The sequence below is a fragment of the Marmota marmota genome, unplaced genomic scaffold, assembly GCF_001458135.2.
Source record: "Marmota marmota marmota unplaced genomic scaffold, marMar, whole genome shotgun sequence".
Taxonomy (NCBI): Eukaryota; Metazoa; Chordata; class Mammalia; order Rodentia; family Sciuridae; genus Marmota; species Marmota marmota.
This window is the reverse complement of record NW_026000016.1, coordinates 8096228-8114199: the sequence shown is the minus strand read 5'-3', so window position 1 is coordinate 8114199 and position 17972 is coordinate 8096228. Positions and strand designations below refer to the sequence as shown.

Here is a 17972-nt window from a genome sequence, read left to right as displayed (position 1 = left end):
CAAAGGTCCTCTATTCCTCCCATGCTCCCCTCATCCCCATTATGGATCAGCATCCATTTATCAGAGAAAACACTCAGCCTTTTTTTTTTTTTTTTAGGATTGGCTTACTTCACTTATTCCCCAACTTCATCCATTTACCTGCAGATGCCATGATTTTATTCTGTTTTAATGCTGAGTAATAGTCCATTGTGTGTATATATCACAGATCAAGATAAAGATCCATTCATCTATTGAAGCGCATTTAGTTTGGTTCCAGAATTTAGCTATTGTGAATTGTGTTGCTATAAACATTGATGTGGCTGCGTCACTGTAGTAAGCTGTTTTTAAGTCCTGTGGGTATAAGCTCACTGAGGAGAGGGATAGGTGGATCAAATGGTGGTTCCATTCCAAGTTTTCTAAGGAAACTTAATATTGCTTTCCAGATTGGTTGCACCAATTTTCAGTCCCACCAGCAATGTAAGAATGTTCCTTTCCCCCCACTTCATCGCCAGTAGTTATTGTTGTTTGTATTCTTAATAACTGCCATTCTGACTGGATTGAAAAAAATCTTAAGAGTAGTTTTGATTTGGCATTTCTCTAATTGCTAGAGATGTTGAACATTTTTTCATATATTTGTTGATCGATTGCATATCTTATTCTGAGAAGTGACTGAACTTCCAAAGCACTATACAGATTTAATGCAATTCAAATCAAAATCTCAATGACATTCCTCATAGAAATAGAAAAAGCAATCATGAAATTCATCTGGAAAAATAAGAGACCCAGAATAGCCAAAGTGATCCTTACAAGAAGAGATCCTTAGTAAGTGGCATCACTCTACCAGGCCTTAAACTATACTACAGAGCAATAGTAACAAAAACAGGATGGTACTGGCACCAAAATAGACTTGTAGACCAATGGTACAGAATAGAAGACACAGAGACAAACCCATATAATTACTGTTAACTTATATTAGACCAAGGATCCAAAAACATACATTGGAGAAAAGATAGCCTCTTAACAAATGGTGCCAGGAAAACTGGAAATCCGTATGTTACAAACTGAAATCCAACCACTATCTCTTACCATGCACAAAACTCAACTCAAAGCAGATCAAGGACCTAGGAATTAGATCAGAGACCCTGAGCCTAACAGAAGAAAAAGTAGGTCCAAATTTTTACCATGTCAGCTTAGTATCTGACTTCCTTAACAAGACTTCTAAAGCACAAGAAGTAAAATCAAGGATCAATAAATTGGATGGATTCAAATTGAAAAGCTTCTTCTCAGCAAAATAAACAATCAATGAGGTGAAGAGAGAGCCTACAGAATGGGAGAAAATTTTTACCACATGCACATTATATAGAGCACTAATCTCTAGTGTATAAAGAATCAAAAAACTTAACACAAAAAACAATCAGTAAATGGGCTAAGGAACTGAATAGTACACTTTTGAGTGATGGATGGGTGATTGAAGAAGTTAAAGGAGAAATTTTAAAATCCTTAGACTCAAATGAGAATAGTGATACAATATATCATAACCTCTGGAACACTTATGAAGGCAGTTCTAAGAAGAAAGTTTACAGTTATGAGTACTTACATAAGAAAATTACAATGATCTCAAATAAACAACCCAATGATGCATCTCAAGGCCCTTGAAAAATAAGAGCAAATCAATTCCAAAACCAGTAGAAGGAAGAAATAATTAAGATCAGAGCCAAAATCAATGAAATTAAGAATAAAAAGCAATACAAAGAACTGATGAAATAAAGAGGTAGTTCTTTGAAAAGATAAAAAAGATTGATAGGCCCTTAGCCAACTAATCAAGAGAAAAAGGGAGAAAAACCAAATGGATAAAATTGGAGATGAAAAGGAGAAATTACCACCAATATCACAGAAATTCAACAAATCATTAGGGACTGTTTTGAAAGTGTACACTGAAATGAACTGGAAATCCTAGAAGAAATGGATACATTTCCAGACAAATAAGCTCTGGAAAAACTGAATCAAGAGGACACAGAAAACCTAAACAGACCAAAAACTAGTAGATAGAAGCAGTAATAAAAGGCCTTCCAACAAAGCAAAGCCAAGGACCAGATGGATTCTCTGCTGAATTCTACCAAATTCTTAAAGAAGAACTACTGTCAATACTCCTTAAATTATTCCATGAATATACAAGGATGGAATTACACTTCCAAATTTATTCTATGAAGCCAATATCACACTCATGCTACAACCAGATAAGGACACATGAAAGAAAGAAAACTACAGACAAAAATCCCTAATGAACTTCAATGCAAAAAATATTTAATAAAATATTATATAATCATGTTCAACAACATATTATGTAGACCATACACCACAACCAAGTTGGTTTTATTTCAGAGATGCAAGGATGGTTTAATATACACAAATTAGTAAATGTAATTCATCACATAAATAGAATTAAGGACAAAAAATACTTAGTAATTTCAATACATAGATTCATAGAAGGCCTTTGACAAAATTCAGCATCCATTTATGATAAAATCACTGAAGAAACTAGGGATAGAAGGAACCTACCTCAACAACATAAAAGCTATGTGAAAAACCCAAAGCCAACTCAAAGTAAATGGCAAAAAAAAAAAAAATGAAAGAATTTCCTTTATAATATGGAACAAAACAAGGATGCCACTCTCACTACTCCTATGTAATATAGTACTAGAAATTCTTGTCAAAGCAATTAGGTAATAGAAAGAAATAAAGGGGATAAAAATAGAAAAAGATGACGTCAAGTTATTACTGTTTGCAGATGACATGATCCTACACCTAGAGATCCAAATAATTCCATCAAAAGACAAGAGCTAATAAACAAATTTGTCAAAGTATCAGGTTACACAATCAATATGCAAAAATCAATAGCTTTCTGTATAACAACAATTAATCTGCTGAGAAAAAAATCAGGAAAACAATCCCATTCACAATAGCCTCAAAAAAGAGAAATACCTAGAAATGAATCTAAACAAGGATGTGAAAGACCTCTACAGTGAAAACTAGAAGACATTTAAGAAGAAATTGAGGAAGGCCTCAGAAGATGAAAAGATCTCCCATGTTCACAGATAGGCAGAATTAATAGTTAAAATGATCAATATACAGATTCAATGCAATGCCCATAAAAATACCAATAACATTCTTCACAGAACTAGGGAAAACAGTCCTAAAACTCATTTGGAAAAATAAAAGACTCAGAATAGTGAATGCAATTCTAAACAAAAACAAAAACACAAAAACAATGCTGGAGACAATACCTGACGTCAAATTATACTGCAGAGCTACAGAATATAGTGAGAATGGTACTGGCATAAAAACAGGCACATAGACTAGTGGTAAGGAATGGAAGACACAGAGACAAACCCACACATCTACAGTCACCTGATCCTTGACAAAGGTACCAAAAACATAAATTAGAGAAAAACAATGTTTTTAATAAATGGTGCTATGAAAACTGATTATTCATATGTAGAAAAATGAAACTAGACCCTTATCTCTCACCCTCCACAAAAATGAACTCAAAATGGATCAAAGACCTGGGAATTAGATGCAACTTTAGAGGAAAATGTAGGATCTACATTCCAACATATAGACATAGGCAATGACTTTCTCAATAGGACATATAAAGCTCAGGAAATAATGTCAAGAATTAATAAATGGGATGCACAGCAAGGAAACAATTAGGAATGTGAAGAGAATTCTACACAATGGAGAAAATCTTTGCTAGCTACTCCTATAACAGAGGATTCATATCTGGAATATATAAAGAATGCAAAAAACTTTACACCAAAAAATTAAACGACCCAATTAATATAAATGGGCAAAAGAGTTGGAAGACTCACACTTAACTGATTTTAAAAGTTAACAGAAAGCTACGGTATTCAAGGCAATGTGATACTGGCATAAAGATAAACATATAGATTAAATTAAATGTCTAGAAATAAACTCTTACATTTATGCTCAATTGATTTTTAAGACAAGACCAATGTCTTGTCTTAAAAGAATAATTTGTCCAAAAGTACTGGAACAAATGGTTATCTACATGCAATAGGACGCAGTTGGATTCTTTCTTCATTCTTCCTCTTACATTAACTCCAAATTTTCAAAGACATAAATTTAAGAGCTAAAATTACAGCCTCTTAGAAGAAAGGGGTAAAGCTTTGTGACCTTGGGTTAGGCAATAATTCCTTAGATTTGATATGAAAAATGCCACCAACTGAAGGAAAAAAATAGAATAATTTAATGTCATTAAAATTTAAAACATTAGTACTGTAAATGATAACCATGAAGAAAAAAAATCTGGGCACAGTGGTGCATACCTATAAACCCAGTGACTTTGGAGGTTGAGGTAGGATGATGGCAAGTTTGAGGCCAGCCTCAGCAAATTAGTCTCAAAATTAAAAGTTACAGAAAAAAAGGACTGGGATGTAGCTCAGTGATAAAGCACTCCTGGGTTTATCAATATATAAAATATATATTATATTAAATATATAAAAAGAATGAAAAAAACAACTCATAGAAAGTGAGTTTATTTATTCAAACAGTATGCATTGGATTCATGTATAAAACACTTACACCTCAATAATAAAAATGTAAATAGGTAAGGAACTGAATAGATATTTCTTCAAAGGAGAAATACAAATAGTTGATAAACTTGTAAAATATTTTTAACTTCATTAGTCATTAGGAAATTGAAAAGCAAAGTGATAATGAGATATTACTTCATATCCATGAGGATGGCTTAAAAGACAGACAATAGCAACTGTTAGCAAGTCTGTAGGACCCACAGACATTTCTGGTAGGAATTTAAATGGAGCATTCACTTTAGAAAATGTTTTTCTTATTGTCACTTCCTCATAATGCTGAATACAGAGGTAACATATGACCCAGAAATTCTATTTCTAGGTTTGTATTTGAGGAAAATGAAAACATAGTCATACAAAACTTGTATATGAATGCTCATAATGTCATAGTTCATAAGAGTTAAAAAGGAGAAATAATTGAAATGTTCATAAGCTGAGGATTTGAGAGATAAAATGTGAGATATCCACACACTAGATTATTATCGGGCAGTAAATAGGAACAAAGTCCTAATACATGTTACAACAGAGATTGACCTTGAAAACATGCAAAGTGTAAGAAGCCAGTCTCAAAAGACCACATGTTGTATAATGATTCTATTGATATGAACTATCCAGAATAGGAACTTTTTATATAAACAAAGCAAACCACTGGTTTATATATATAGGCTGTGCTAGGAGGAATGGAGAATGAGTACTAATGGGTATGAAGTTTAATTTTTGATAACTAAAATGTTCTAGATTAGTGGCGATGGTTGCTCCACTTGGTGAATATATTAAAAGGCATTTAGTTATATATTTTTTAAAAGTGAATTGTATGGAATATTAACTATATTTTACTAAAGCTGTTATAAATTCCAACTTAATAAACAATATGTTTGTCAAAAATCTATGATTTATTCATAGTATTTAACAGATGTTAGCAAATGTGTCCTGTAGCTTATTTTCATAAGTTAAATATTATTGGAACACAGCAACACTCATTCTTTATCATCTACTTTGATTTTGCATATTGAATAGTTGTGGTACATACTATTAGGCCTGCAGAATCTAAAACATTTACTATTTGACTCTTTACACAAAATGTTTGGCAACCTCTGCTATGGAATAGCATTTTAAAAGAATGAGAAAAATCTTTTCTTATTAATAAATTAGATATCAAACATTATGTTAAGTGAAAAAATAAGTTTGGAGTAATATGTAGAGTGGTCATTTGTATTTAAAAAAAGACATGGAACTCTAACCCAGCAACAAAAATTATACAACTGAATAGGTACATTCACTGTTATGTAGATGTATTCTGAAACTATAATAGCTGTGCAGTAATATCTCTGGGTAGAGCAATGGATTTTTGGAGTAGTAATCAGAAATGTATTCTAACCTTGATTGTATTATTTTAAACTCTTTACAAAAAAATAAATAGGTGTATTACATAAATAAAAACATAAATGTAAAAGTCTAGCACATTACTGATAGATATAATACAATATTATATTATGTTTTCAGAGCTGAAGATGATCAAGGCTTATTAGAAGCTGTGAGTATGTCACTTTCTATTTGAAATTGCACCTTGTCAATGAGTTTTTAATAGCCTCTAGAAATTGCCAGTATTACATTATCCTAAATAGAGACACAATGTTTGCTCACTTTATTCAAAAGTTTTCTATGAAAATGTAAGCTGGAAAGCTTTGGGATATTCTTTCAATTTTACTATACTTTATTATTACTCAAAAGCACTTCATTTCTGAAATATTAATATGTAATATTATATAGTCTTCTGAATATTTTCATTCATTACCAATCCTAGTTTTTATTAACCTTAATACAGATTAATAGCAATAATTCATTATTTTTAATGAGTTAATGAAAACTTTGGTCTTCATTATTATTATTTTTCTTTAGAAGTACAAACAGATGCAAAATGATTTTGAATTATTATCAGAGGAGAAATCAGTGCTGGAAAATGAACTACAAAAGTTGAAGGATATAGAGGTTGGTAAAACTTTAGTGTCTAAAATTGGCATATAGTACCTAACGAAGCTGCTTATTTCAGGATAGGAATCAAAGTGATATTTAAATATTTTATAATATATTTTCAAAATAAAAAATTATAATAGTTTAAAAATAAGATAATGTTATCTTCTAAATTATCACATTAGTTATCAAAACCAAAATTATGCTATGAAAACATTCTGAAAGATATTTATCTGCCAAATATTTAACTTCATCAATTTATCAGTAAGTTAGAATTTTCAAGAATCTTTTACTTGCATTATATATTTCCCCTGCAATTAACTAATGGTTTGTTATAGTTCACTATACCAAGCACAGTGAATAGAAATGTCAAGGATAAATGAACTTTTATTTCTTTTAGTATTTTCTTGTTTTTATACAGCTTATAAATTTAAATTATCAACAACAAAGTCAAATTGATTAGAAGTGAATTTTTATTTACCACTTAAAAACACCAGTTGTGTGGTTGGATGAACATATTCTTGAATCCACTAATGTTGGATATTGATATTTCTTCCTTCCTAGAAGAAGAAGCCAACATAGTACTAGGAGATTAGCAATTTAATCAGAGAAGTAGTGATTCTATACAGGTATCAAACATAAGATCAGGACTGTTGTATATATTCAATTTAAAAATAATTCTGTTTAGATATAGACCAAGGAGAAATAGAAAATCAGCACAAAAAAGGCTGAAAATCTATCATGTAATCTGCCCATGTGGGCATTTTAATTTTATACTCTTACAGCCAATTTTCTTCCAACGTAGCCTTCCTTTTTATAACTTAATAGTTTCTCTCAATATTTTTTTTAGACAGCCAAGCTGAATAACAAAAAACATATTTGGTTTCTGTGATTGCTTGTGAAATATTGATCAGCGTTACTGTGAACTGGTTGTTTTATTTTATATTTGTCTCAATTTTCTATTTTTTATAGGGTTTCATTAGGTTCTTCTGTCTTATGTATATTGCCCAACTACAAAGCCACTTTCACATTTTTGATTTTATGTTATAGCACCATCCCACTTCCAGGTCTCCAAATCTGTATTTTGCCCATCCCGTGCAGGAGCTGGCTGAGAAATAAAAGCTAGGAAAAATAGAACAACAAAAAAAAATCACAGGACATAGAAAGTAGTTTCAGATGGATCCAGTTTCTAGACTAATGGCAAAATGCAACCTGTGCCTGCTTTGTTTATATCAAGAAACATCAAAGGCCTTCAATATAACGTTCTTCACCAAAAACAGTTGAAAATGGGCTGTCTCAACAGGTTATGCCCATCTCTGGAGCTACTATGGGGAATCTTCCTAGCAGAGTGGAGATAAAGGTCACGTGTGTTGGGCAATCTATTGCAGTGAGAGAGCCACAGATAGTTCCCAAGGTCAAACCTAAATCTCCCTGGCTTTATGAGAGAAGATCCTCATGTATTTCACAGATGGCTTCCCGAACTGTATTACTTTTCTATTGGTTTAATTGGTTACTTTAAGGTTTATAGTGTTTGTCACAGTCTACCTTCAAGTGATATTAAATCGCTTGACACATAAGAACTTTAATATGTTAGCCCTTCTCAGTCTTTATGCTATTGTTTTCATACATTTTACTACATAACCCCAAAATATTTTGTTATTAGGATTTCTTTAAAAGACTATATATTTTTTTAAAAAAAATTTTAGTTGGTAGATGGTCACAATACCTTTATTTATTTTTATAAGGTGCTGAGGATTGAAACCAGTGCCTCACATGTGCTAGGCAGGCACTCTACCACTGAGCTACAGCCCCAGTCCCAACTATATTTTTTATAATGTTTATTCTAAATCATTTAATTGTGTAGAAGGGCATAGTACTACTGTTTCTATTTTTCAAAGTGTGTAATTGATGGTGTCTGTATGATGTGCTTCTAACCCATTTTCCCCATACATCCTGCAGGTTTTATTGCATTTGTTTGCATAGTAAAGTAATTTTCAGAATGTCATACACTACATTACAACAAAACTGACTGTAGTTTATCAGGGTGACTAAATTATTTCAATATATGTTAACTTATATACAGTTTATATTCAATAAAATACTATTACAAACAGTTCAACTATAATCACTAATTTTGGTTTGCTTCTGTTTAAATAAGTTTCCTTGAAACATAGTATAGTGACTCTTGGAGTAAAATGGAAATCTTAGTAATGTATATTTTCAAATATTTTCCCACAATTTGTTGTGTACTTAACCATTTATTTCTGGCTTATATAAGATTACACAGAAAAAACATGTAAGTGATCGAACAAAGAAAACTGTAAAAATAGAAAAGAAAAAAGACAAAGAAAAGTCAGAGGATTCAGAAAGGTAAGACAAAGATACATGTTAATATTTTTCTTCTTTGTTAATTGACATTTTTATTTTTATTACATACCAATAATTTAAAGTCATATAAACACGACAGGTTTTTAAAACATAAAATTAGGAAATAGTTTTATAAAAAGACCAGGATATGATTATGGGAAAATCATCTAATTAATGCTTTGTACTTTGTTAAATCCCCAAATCAAATCCCCAGAATTTATTATTTTCTACTGAAGTTTTTAATTGTATTTATTTTTATAAAATTTAACTTTTATGTATAATGGCATAATTTTGCATGAACATACTTTATATACAGAGTTACAAAAAATGGTGTTGTGAATGTATAATTATGATTGTAATGCATTCCACTATTTAAAAAATGTAACATGATTAAAATATCCAGAAACATTAAAAAAGTAAACTTTTACATATATGGATTATTATAAAATGGCTTTATTAAATGAATATTTTCATTGGTATTATAAAATAATCATTCCACTCTTAATTTGTTCACATCTTAAAATAGAAATATAATTTTTGAAAAGAAACTATGAATTTATTTTTAGAGAGTACAATGAATGCTAAAAAGAAATTTGTTTAAGTCATCTTTTTTGCTGCTGTGACTAAGACAGGACAAAAACAATTTTAAGGAGTAAAAGTTTATTTTGAGACCCAGGGTTTCAGAGGTCTCAATTCATAGATAGACAATTCCATTCTTTGGGGCATGATGTGAGTGGCAGAAAAGTGGCTGAGTAAAGCAGCTGGAAACATAGAACCAGGAAGCAGAGAGAACTCTGTTGACCAAGGACAAAATATATACTCCAAAGGCATGCCCCCTGGTACCAACCTCCAGCTAACCCCTATGTGCCTACAGTTACCACCAATCCCTTTCATGTAATAAATGCACTGATTAGGCCAAGCCTTTTATAATCTAATATAAATCTCTCATAACCCAGTAATTTTGTCTAAACTTTCTTGCATTGTCCCATGCATGAGCTTTTGGGAAACACCTCACATATAAACCATAACAAAATTCACTGGACAAAAGGTTTTTGTCTTTGACTTAGAGAAGAAAAATGATCAGAGAAGAAAAAATGACCAATATATTTTGAAAATATCGGCACTTCACTTTTTTTTCTCTCTTATCTCCCTTCTTCATATTCTTAATTATACCAGTAAGAAGTAGGCCTGACATGTGTTACTAAATTGTTATCATTTAACCTGTTTGATTTAGTATCTTTTAAAAAATAAGAATTCTGGGCTGGGGATGTGGCTCAAGCGGTAGCATGCTTGCCTGGCATGCGTGCGGTCTGGGTTTGATCCTCAGCACCACATACAAACAAAGATGTTGTGTCCACCGAAAACTAAAAAATAAATATTAAAATTCTCTCTCTTTAAAAAAAATAAGAATTCTTAAAATTGTTATTCATTTGGAATTCTTTAAAATTCTCTTTAAGAAAGCAAAGCAGTGATGAATTTTAGAATATTATTTACATTTTAAAACATTTTTAATTACAGGATGTTGCCTCAAGGAAGCCAGCTTAAAGTAAAAGAAAGTTTGTTTCAAGTCCAGGTAACACACACTCTCAATAAGTTTATGTCCTTGCATTTGTAGAACTCAGGTACACAATTCATAGAGGCAGTCTGCAGTTTGCAGCTAGATGAACTTTTCCAAAGGCATGTCATATTATAGCATCATGCTTTTTTTTTTATGCCAGCTAGGAATCTCTTTGTTTGCTAACTTAGAATCTTATATAATGTAACTGATCATGGAGGTGGTATCCCATCACCCTTGATATATAATTTAACATAAGAGAGTAGCATTCCATCACTGCCCTATGCTATTAACTAGAAGCAAGTCACAGGTTCTATCTACTTTCAAAGGAAGTGGATTATACAGAACATTACCATATTGCTGAAGATCAGGATGCTATCCTTGAATTCTGCCTATGGTTTATTTTAGCTAGCACAGTATTTTCTGTATTTAGAAAGAAAAATCTATTAGCTGGACATGGTAGCATGCACTTGTGGTCCCAGCTACTTAAGATGCTGAGGCAGGAAGTCATTTGAGTTCTTGAATTGGAGACCAGACTGGGCAATAACAGGGAGATCCTGCCTCAAAAAAATTTTTAAATAATCTAATTATATTATTTATATTAGAAGTCTTAAGGCTGATCGTGCATAGTGGTGCATGCCTGTATTTCCAGCAGCTTGGTAGAGTGATGTGAGTGGCAGAAAAGTGGCTGAGTCAGCAATGACAAGGCGCTAAATAAAATACAAAATAGGGCTAGGGATGTGGCTCAGTGATTGAGGGCCCCTGAGTTCAATTCCTGGTACCCCTCCATACCACTGTGGCTTAGAGCTGAATCTGCCTAGAAGAAGAGTTCTTTTTCTCATTCATCAAAGACACTCTATCGACTAGCAGTCAATAACCATAGTTGCACCTAACAAAAATTATGCTTAGATAAAATGATATTCAAATATTAGGTTATTCTATTAGCTTTTGATTTTCAGATTATTTGTTAGAGAAATAGAGTGCATTTATTGTAGACAAGCATCTCATTGGATGATTTGCAGTTTTATCATGTGGAGATAAGAAAAGATAATTGCATTTTAATAAAAACTTTTAGAAAATGGAAATATTTATACATATTTTAATATTCCATGGGTTAAATCATGTACACCATATTTTCACACCCTGGATGTGGTTACTTTTATTCCATATTTGTAGACGAGACATGGAATAAATAGACTAGGTGTACAGAATTATCAAGTATACTCTGGTTGGACTAAATAGTCTAAGGACTCTTTCTTTTTGTAGGTGGCACTAAAATGACTACAAGCACAAATTCAAATGTGATTTTCCCATTGTTTTCAAGGGTCATCACCTTTCTAAAGTGACAGAACTTTTATATATATATCCTATGCATAGTGCTAAGAGCTTTGTTTTTCTGCAAAAACTCTTTATTATTTACTCCCAAATGTGAAGTCTATAATGCAAATGTAAACAGTAACTTTAATTACATTCTATATTTCCTTAATAAAATTGAATAAATTTCCTGTATCTTACATAATATATTATATAGGAGGTACAGAACTGAAAATGCTGATTTTTCCCCTGAATTTAAGGTTGCTAAAGGATTTTGAAGCTGAAATATAGAACATAAGCATGGGAAACATAATGTTTCCAACTAGGTCCAGCAAAATAAATGGCATAGTAGCTAAGAATTTGGAGATTGAAAACAGGAAGGATTTTTATATATGAGTAACACTATGGAAAGATAGAAATAAAGTAGCAAGACTACTTAAGGGAAATTCAGTACTTGAGTCTGATAGGAGTTTTGAATTAAACAAAACAGTAGTAGGAAGCCTAATAGGTGCCATTTACTGATGACATAAGTAGTTTGAATTTGATTGAGTAGGAAATGGGGTCGTATTGAAGAATTATCAGAAATGAGCCACTTGGCATTTTTTATTGAGATTATTCTGCCAGCTATATCAATGATAAATTTTGGAGTATAGATTGGATTTTTCAATCAGCTAGAACAAGAGTGTTTTTGAAGTAGTTTAACTCACATGAAAGTTCTTATGGCTCTTATGCATGCTAAACATCTCCAGCCCAAATCATATAAATTTATTAAGACAGAATTATAAATGACATTACTTATAATCTAAATTTATACTATTGCCAATGGGAAGATTTAATTTTATTTAAAACTAATATAGTGCATTTCTAATCAGAATTCAAAAATAAATTTTTTAAAAGGGAAAAATACTTTGAAGATTATATACAGTTTACCTATAAAGTAATGTGAGAGCCTTCTTCTTTCAATTTATTTTGAGATAATTGATGAATCTATTTGGCTTTGTAAATTTTGATATAAATTCATCCATCTTAACAAATTTGCTCATTAGAATTTTACTCTGTATTAGTGTTCTCTTTATTATTTGTTTTGTATCTATAGTTATATTGTTTTGCCACTTCTTTTCAATTTACAAAAATATTTGTTTTTTGTTTGCTTCCCTTCTTTCCCTTTTATTTAGGGAAATAAATAAACAAATCTCAGGGGATTATCTACTATAGTTGTTTTTAGTTAACCAGTTTTGGGTTTCATTTAGTTGTTTTACTCTTGTCTTTCTTGTTATTGATTATTTTCTATTTAATTATTTCTAGCTTTATCTTTATAAATTGATTTTACTTTTTTATTTTGTTTAATGTTCATTCCTTTGCTAATTTGCATTATTTTTATGTTATATAATTAATTCGTTTATTTTAAGCTTTGCTTAATAGTAGTAACACACTATCCAAGCAAAACATTATACAAATTTCACTGAACAAAACTTTATTTGTATTTCATAGATATTTGAGGGTTTTTTGTTTCAAAGTATTTTTAGTTCACATTTTCATCATTGATTTCTCTTTTACGGAATTATTCCTCTCTACTTATTTCAAGTTTTAAAAGATTTTCTTCATGATCAAGTACATATTTGTTTTTTATCTATTGTTCTATAACAGACAACACTAAAAGTTGGAGATTTAATACATCAATGGTTAATTATTTCTCATTGATTTTTGGATTGACTGGGCTCAGCTGAATTGTTCTTCAGCTATTATATGCCTTGCATGACTTCAAGAGGGCTTTCTTTCAAGCTAAAATCATAAAAATCTGAATCCGACCTAGGACTATTCTTCCAAGTATCACTTTCCACTCAACTCTCCTACTACTTGATTGCTCATCAGAGTTTATTTGCATTTTTGTCCAGAGTTTATGGTTGTTATCTGTAGCATGGCTTGTTTAGTGGAAACTTGTTCTAATGTACCAGAAGCATAACTGGGGACTTTAGATATGTTCCTCTATTTTTCACCTGATGGACAATTTCTGAGATCTTTCATTTAAAATAGAACTCACTCATTCAAACAAAACCAGAACTCTTTATGTTGTGGTGCGTAAAGACTCATTTGGAATGTTTCTATTTAAATATTCAGGTCTAGAGAAAAGGAGAAATAAAGTGTTTAATGTACATTGAATTTACCAGATTCTGATCAATTTATGCCTGTGGTAAATCTTTAGCTAATATCTATCCAAAGCTGTGCCTGAGAAATATGCATTTAAATGTGTGTGTTCAAATCATCATTTTGACTCTTTAGAAAAGTAGTAATTATAAAATAAATTAATTTAAAAATACCCATGTAAAGAGCTTTTTCTCTTATTACTTCCTAGAAACGAGCAGATGCTCTGGAAACTGAGAACAAAGTTCTTCAGGAACAACTAAAACAGGCTTTACAGGTAGAGGATATCATGTTACTTGAAAATTATTATAAATGAAGAACATATTCATAAGGAACTTTTCAATTGAATAATTGCAGCCTTATAAATGAATAGATTTATATATTGTACTATTCTATGAATTTTAAAATACTACTTTATGCAATGTGAATATATTAATAAAATATAATATTCATTCTTATCAAAATCAGTAAACTAGAAAAAAGTATACTTTCTGGATTCTTGTTTTTTGTTTTTGAAAGGGTTGAGGGTACCAGAGATCTGTGAGCCAGATCTCCAGCTTTATTTTCTATTTTATTTAGAGACAAGGTCTCACCATGTTGTTTAGCACATTTCTTTTTCTGAGGCCGGCTTTGAACTTGCAATCCTCCTGCCTCAGCTTCTCTAGCTGCTGGGATTACAGGCATGCAACACCATACCCAACAAAAGTAAACATTCTTAATAAAACAAAGCAATCTCTTTCAAATTCAAAGAAAATATACTTGAAATTAAGATATTGCAGGCATTTAAATTAAACTCGGTAAAGTGAAGATATTTACTCTCATGCTATTTTTCAAATTCTAGCTAAAAACTAAGACAAGAAATTAAAGAAACCACAAATGTTTTAATAAATGGATAGACAAAAATATAATGATTTGTATGCTGTATAAATTTATAAAAATATACAATTTAAATAACAGCGATAAATTAAAAAAATTGTCTGGGACAAAATAAGATAGATTTAGAACAGAAAATAATAAAGCAAAAGATTTTATTTTCATCCAAAATTATTTAAAAGTAATTATTCCTTTATAATTAAGAAATTATAAAAATTAGTCTAGCATATTAGGATAGCACATTTAAAAAAAACAAAGCAGAGAGCTTTACATGAAGAAAAATGACAGAACTTTACCAGTGATACAGATGAACAGTGAAGAAATAAAAATTTATAATTTTGGTTTTGGAAATTTGATATTGTCAGTATTTTGATTTCCATATATCCAAAATTGATATACCAACTTAAAACAATTACTTTTACATATAAATGGAATTATTTTTGAACTTAAATTTAATGTAAGATATAAGGAGATAAGAAACTGGTAATTATACAAAAGAAGAGCAAATAAGGAGGACTCACTCATCAACATATAAATAAATCTGTAATAATTAAATCACTTAGGTTCTGGTTCTGGTATTGAATGGAAAGTCCAGACACAGATTCAAAGAAATATAATAATTTAGTATTTTATATACTTTTAGTTATTAGAAGTTTTCATAGAAGGATACAGTAGCCACACAAAGTAAACATTAAAGGAAAATAGCTAGATTTCTCTTTCATGAAAAACATCAAAATAAATTGCAGATTGTTTTAAGATCCAAAAGTAATAAATGAACTATGAAGATATTAGAATAAACACTGGATAACAGCTAAATGGTATTGACTAAAGTAAGCACCATACCCCAAAATAATGTTAATAAATTTAATTTGATATAAATTTAAAACTTTTTAAGATAAAAAAAACAAGATATAAAGATAAAAGGAAAATATTTTTATTTTCTATGGAGATGTTTCACAAACATATAAGAAATATGGACAGCCTTTGCCTAAAATATATAAATAACACAAATTGGAAAGACGTAATTCAGAAATGCTAATAAAGGCATACAAATATATTCAACCTCACTAATTATTGAATAAATGCAACTTAAAGTAACAGTGGAATAGGTTTTTTTAAACCTAACATTTCAGAAAAATTTAAGGAACAGAAATACCTATATTTCTTAATGGATGCTGAAATGAATAATCTTTCACATATTTCTATTTTCATTATGAATTTGTATTTTTCTGAAAGAAAAATACATAGCAAAAGTCTTGGAAAGCTATAGTCATTTTGTTATGCAAGTTCTAAAAATTTACAAAAAGAAAAAAGTGTTCAGAAATTTTATGCTAATGTGTAAAGTAATATTTTTTTTTAACTGAAAAGGTTTTGAAATGATTTACAAGCCCACTGATAAGGAATTTACTAAATATATTATGGTATATTACTAAATACATTATGTTATCTACTCTGGTAAATGTATGTTTATTGTCATGGAAACATACCTATGATATTAGCATATTATGTGACTATGTATAGTCACATTCAATATAAATAAAAATTAAATATACACATATATACTAGTATATTTAGAAATAACTCAAAAGAGTATGCATCAGAAAGTGATTTTTCTCTTCATGGTGAGACATTTTTTGAATTTTATTTTTTATTTATATTCTTTCTAATAAAAACTATAAAAAGAGACATTTTAAAGAGAAATTTATTTCTGGAAGGAATAAATAGCTTATTTTCTAGTTTCTTTCATTCTTTGTTATTATGGATGGTAATTGTCCTGCTTATCTACCACTTTAAATAATAAATACTTGTTATTTTATTTTACCATTATAATAATTAGAGTCTTAAAAGATAGAAACTCGGAGAAACACCTATGTTTTAAAAATTGCCCTTAAAAATGGAAGTTTTTTCTGGGCATGGTGGTATACTGTAATCCCAGCAATTCAGGCGGCTGAGGCAGGAGGATCACAAGTTCAAAGCCAGCCTGTATCAAAATAAAAAAGAAAAGGGCTGGGATGTGGTTCAGTGGGTTCAATCTCTGGTACCAAAAAAAGTAAAAATAATAAATAACTAATAATAATAAATGGAAGTTTTTGTTTTTTAACAGTGAAGGAATATTTATTCTTGGCCAAGAATAGAAAAAGTGGAAGATAAATTTGCAAATCAATTTCTCTACCTGTTGGGGATCTAGAAGTTAGAGATAACAGGGGAAATGAAATTTAGGGCTGGGAAGATTTTCTGGTAATTTGGGCACCACTTCTTTTCACTCGTTTTATGGTTCTTTTCAGTTGTGTCATGGCAGTTATCAGGTACTGGGAGTGTGTGATTTAGCATGCAGATGGATAGTATTGAAGTCATTCTAGCAGACATCTTAGGTATAACAAATTTCAGCCAGCACCAGAACTTCTGTAACTTCTGGCCTACTGGCATCGGTTTTGGAGGTTTCAATCCAGGATGTATTGGCCCATTGATTTGGGGCGTGTGTCGAGGCAATAGACAATGTTCTACAGCTTTTAATTTTAATTATCAAACTTTAAACTATACATTATACCAAAGGTTTAACTTAGTTTCCTCTGACTACTAAATAAAAATGAGCTGGATGTGGTAGCCTCACCTGTCATCTTAACTACTCTGAGGGCCAAGGCAGGAGAATCTAAGCAAGTCTAGGTGACTTAGCAAGACCTTGTTTCAAAACAAAAAATAAAATGAGCTGTGATGTAGCTGAGTGGTAGAGCATCTCTGAGTTCAGCTGTCAATATTAAAATAATAATATTAGATATTTAAAAATTGAGAAATCATATGGGCATAAATAAATGTGGATTCCTGGAGGTTGTAGTATTGTCAGGAAAATGTCACAGAAAACAATGCTTGACAAATTTAACTTTCTTAAAAACAGGAAGCAGAAAGAAGTAAGCTTCAACTTGACTATTTCCTAAATCAAGGGGTGGAGCTTATTAAAAGTGAGGGGAAGACCAAAAGGATGGAAACGGGTTTTGGTAAAACACAAGGTGAACATTCAAAAAATATGCCATTGGACAGAGAGACAAGGGCAGCATTTGTTTCAAATTCAGGTGAACAAAGGACAAATGATATAATCCAAGAGGTAAGGAAATAACCAAAATAGAAATAGTAATATGCGTTTATCTTTCATATCATTACTTACT

The 17972-nt window shown here is 30.7% G+C and overlaps 1 protein-coding gene across 1 annotated transcript in view; it reads left to right on the top strand.

Moving 5' to 3' along the window:
• Ccdc7 (coiled-coil domain containing 7) overlaps positions 1-17972 on the top strand; it is a 194342-nt gene that overhangs the window by 70361 nt on the left and 106009 nt on the right. Inside the window, exons 10-15 of the mRNA XM_015483292.2 lie at positions 6093-6123; positions 6489-6578; positions 8839-8930; positions 10446-10500; positions 14150-14215; positions 17705-17911. Of these exons, the coding sequence (XP_015338778.1) occupies positions 6093-6123; positions 6489-6578; positions 8839-8930; positions 10446-10500; positions 14150-14215; positions 17705-17911 (541 nt within the window). The remainder of the gene's footprint in view (positions 1-6092; positions 6124-6488; positions 6579-8838; positions 8931-10445; positions 10501-14149; positions 14216-17704; positions 17912-17972) is intronic.